General features: G+C 46.8%; 1 protein-coding gene across 1 annotated transcript; it reads left to right on the top strand.

Moving 5' to 3' along the window:
• Positions 1-717: 717 nt before the first annotated feature.
• On the top strand, positions 718-1,725 carry TMEM229A (transmembrane protein 229A). The gene has a single exon (XM_066589892.1). It carries the CDS (start codon positions 787-789, stop codon positions 1,723-1,725), a length of 939 nt encoding a protein of 312 aa, XP_066445989.1. The 5' UTR covers positions 718-786.
• The last annotated feature ends 1,314 nt before the right edge of the window (positions 1,726-3,039 follow it).

Raw genomic sequence — 3,039 nt, 5'->3', positions numbered from 1 at the left:
AAGATGTGATTTTGCCGCGATTTTCTCACGGCAAAATCGCGATCACCCATGTGAGACTACCCTTAGAAAGACACAGAGAGCAGATTTCTGCTCCTCACATGCTACTCTTAAACTTTGCAATTAGGTTTTACACTCTATCTCCTATAGGGGTTGCAACACAAAATTGAAATCCATGTTCCGGGGCCCTCGGGAGCCAGTGCACCATAGCGTCATGTAGCACATCTATGCCTTCCTATTCAAGTACACTATTATTTCAATATAGGACACCAGTATTAAGATACAACACTGGAATTGTCCTTTTAACTACACCCTGTATAAATGGATGAAACATGTCTTGTAGTGTCACCTGTGTCCCATTGTTTAACATAATAAGCATTTATATCAGTAATTGTCAATTGATGAGAATGATAGCAGAACAGTATTGTATATTTAACTGAAGAAGGATGACCAGGACTGGTTGGCAGCAGTGTCTACATGGCCCTTTAATTAGCACAGGTAGGATTAGCCTAAATTGTAGCAGTGCGCTGCTGCTGCTGCACAACCTGCAATATGATCCCACCTGCAATAAAGGGCAGGAATCAGCCAGAGCCTAGAACAAAGCAGGGGCCAGGGCTTGTAGTAGGAGCCTCATCCAGGCTGGAGGTGACTGTGTGGGGGGGTGGGCTATGACAAGTCCAGAGGCGAGGTACGGTGCACACAAGGAGGGGCGCTGGATGCAGTGCCAGGCGCAGGTCCTGCTCCGGACTACAAGCAGGGGATCGCTATGCGGCTCTGACACTTGGCAGTATGGGCAGAAACCAGGGAGCCTGGAGGCGGCAGGTGGTGAGAGCCCGAGTCAAGGCTCCCTCCGTGCCCATCTCCCAGCCTCTGCCAGTATGGATGAGGCTGTATTTCTACGGCATGCACGGCCTGACCCTGGATGTGCTGAGCTCCTGCATACGGCGCTTCCCCCATTGCCAGGACTACAAGCTGCTGGGCTTCTCCTCGCCATACCGCTGCCTGCTGCATGCCCTCGCCCACCTGGCCCTGGAGAAGATCTACCTGCAGAGGAAGAGCTTCCCCGACAATGCCCTGGCATTCCACTTTGTCTTCTACCCGTCGGTGTTCGTAGGCCTGCAGATCCTGCTCCGGAGGACGCTGCTGCAGTGCTGCCCCCAGGACCGGGCACTGAGTGCGGCAGAGCTGGGGCTGCAGTACGCCCTGGCCATCTACTACTCACAAGTGTTCCTCCGGAGCTTCTTGAGGCTGCAGTACCAGAGCTGGGAGGGGCAGGGAGGAGTGTGGGCACACGCTGGGCACCGGTTACCTCTCGTCCTGCGCTTCATCTTCTTTGGCATGCACGGCTTCATGGATGAAGTCTTCTTCACGTCCGCCTTCAACCTGCTGGAGAAGCCCGGGGGGCCGGTGAGCGGTCACACGTCCCTGTGGTCCTTCTTTATGTACGGCAGCTGCAGTCTGATGGTGGAGAAGCTCTTCTTCTACCTGTGCTATGGCCGAGGCTGGGGGGCCTGGAGGAGGATCCCTGTCTACATCCTCTTCGCCTACACCTGGGAGTTCTCCTGGGGTCTTGGGCTGCGCACCTGTAATGCTTGTTCCTGGGATTACTCTCATTATCCTCTGAACTTCATGGGACTGATAACCCTCATGTACTTACCAGGGTGGGTATTTCTCAGCTTCTACCAGGACCTGCTGTCCAAGGTGCTGCTCCGCATCCGTTATGTATAGGAGGTCTAGTGGTGGGATTGCAGTCTGGAGCTCTCCAGCATCAACTAACTTATTGCTGCTCCTGTTTACAAAACTTACTCCAAAAGATGCATGGACTTCCAAGGAGTGATGGTAGGAGGACAATGAACATCTGGACATCCATTTTCAACTAACAGTACAACAAGATGTTTTCTAATTCTTAACAGTTGTAAGTAGAAGACCAGGATTCCTTCTAGTGGATGGGCCAATACAGTTTACAATTCCTATTTTCTTACACTGTACTTTATAAGGTATCATGGAAAGTTTTTCCTTCTAAATTAAAAGTGGACCAATTCTAAAGTAGTTTTTTTTTCTGGTGCATTCAGTTATTACGGAGGTTGGGGCATTAAAGCAGCATTATGGTTTCAGCAAATTAAGCTTATTAATTGCATAATGAAAAGTTATACAATTCTCCAATACAGTTTCTTTATCAAATACTCTGCTTGCTGTCGTTCAGTAGGAACCTTTGTTAGTTACTTCCGGGAGATAACATCTGTCCTAGTCATGGGATGGGCAAAGAGGGGCAGGACAGTTAGTAGTTGGTTGTCATTCCTCAGAAACAGATGGTAAAACTGTCATTCTGTTAGCATGTTTTATCTGTACCAAAGATTTCACATTACAGCAAAAATATAAGGTATACAGTATTGTGCAAATGTTTTGGGCAGGTGTGGAAAAAAATGCTGCAAAGTAAGAATGCTCTAAAAAATAGCAGGGTTAATAGTTTTCATCAACAAAATGCAAAGTGAATGAACAAAAGAGAAATGTAAATGAAATCAATATTTGGTGTGACCACCCTTTGCCTTCAAAATAGCATAGATTCCTTTAGGTACACTTGCACACAGTTTTTGAAGGAACATAGCAGGGAGATATATTGGAGAACTAAGCACAGATCTTCTGTGGATGCAGACTTGCTCAGATCCTTCTGTCTCTTCATGTATTTACAGACAGACTCGATGATATTGAGATCAGGGCCATATCATCACTTCTAGGACCCCTTGTTCTTTACACTGAAAATAGCTATTAATTACATTGGCTGTATGATTGGGGTTGTTGTCCTGCTGCAGACACCTTCAATTTTTGAAAAAAAATCTCACGTTGCAGTATTTTTCCACATCTGCCTAAAACCTTTGCACAGTACCGTATAACCAAGGACATAACGTAGCTTGGTACATGATGATGCAGCCAGTTGTTTCATACATTTACTCTCCTATGTCCAAGGCAATAACCTTTATCTTTCTGTTGACAGAAACATGAGGGTTGTTGCAGGACAAGTTGCATTTTTAATGGCACAATTTT

The sequence above is a fragment of the Eleutherodactylus coqui genome, chromosome 2, assembly GCF_035609145.1.
Source record: "Eleutherodactylus coqui strain aEleCoq1 chromosome 2, aEleCoq1.hap1, whole genome shotgun sequence".
NCBI lineage: Eukaryota > Metazoa > Chordata > Amphibia > Anura > Eleutherodactylidae > Eleutherodactylus > Eleutherodactylus coqui.
The sequence above is the reverse complement of the archived record's forward strand: the minus strand, read 5'-3'. Positions and strand labels throughout refer to the sequence as shown.

Coding starts and splice junctions, on each gene's coding strand:
- TMEM229A (XM_066589892.1), top strand. CDS start 787: ATGGGCAGAAACCAGGGAGCCTGGAGGCGGCAGGTGGTGAGAGCCCGA.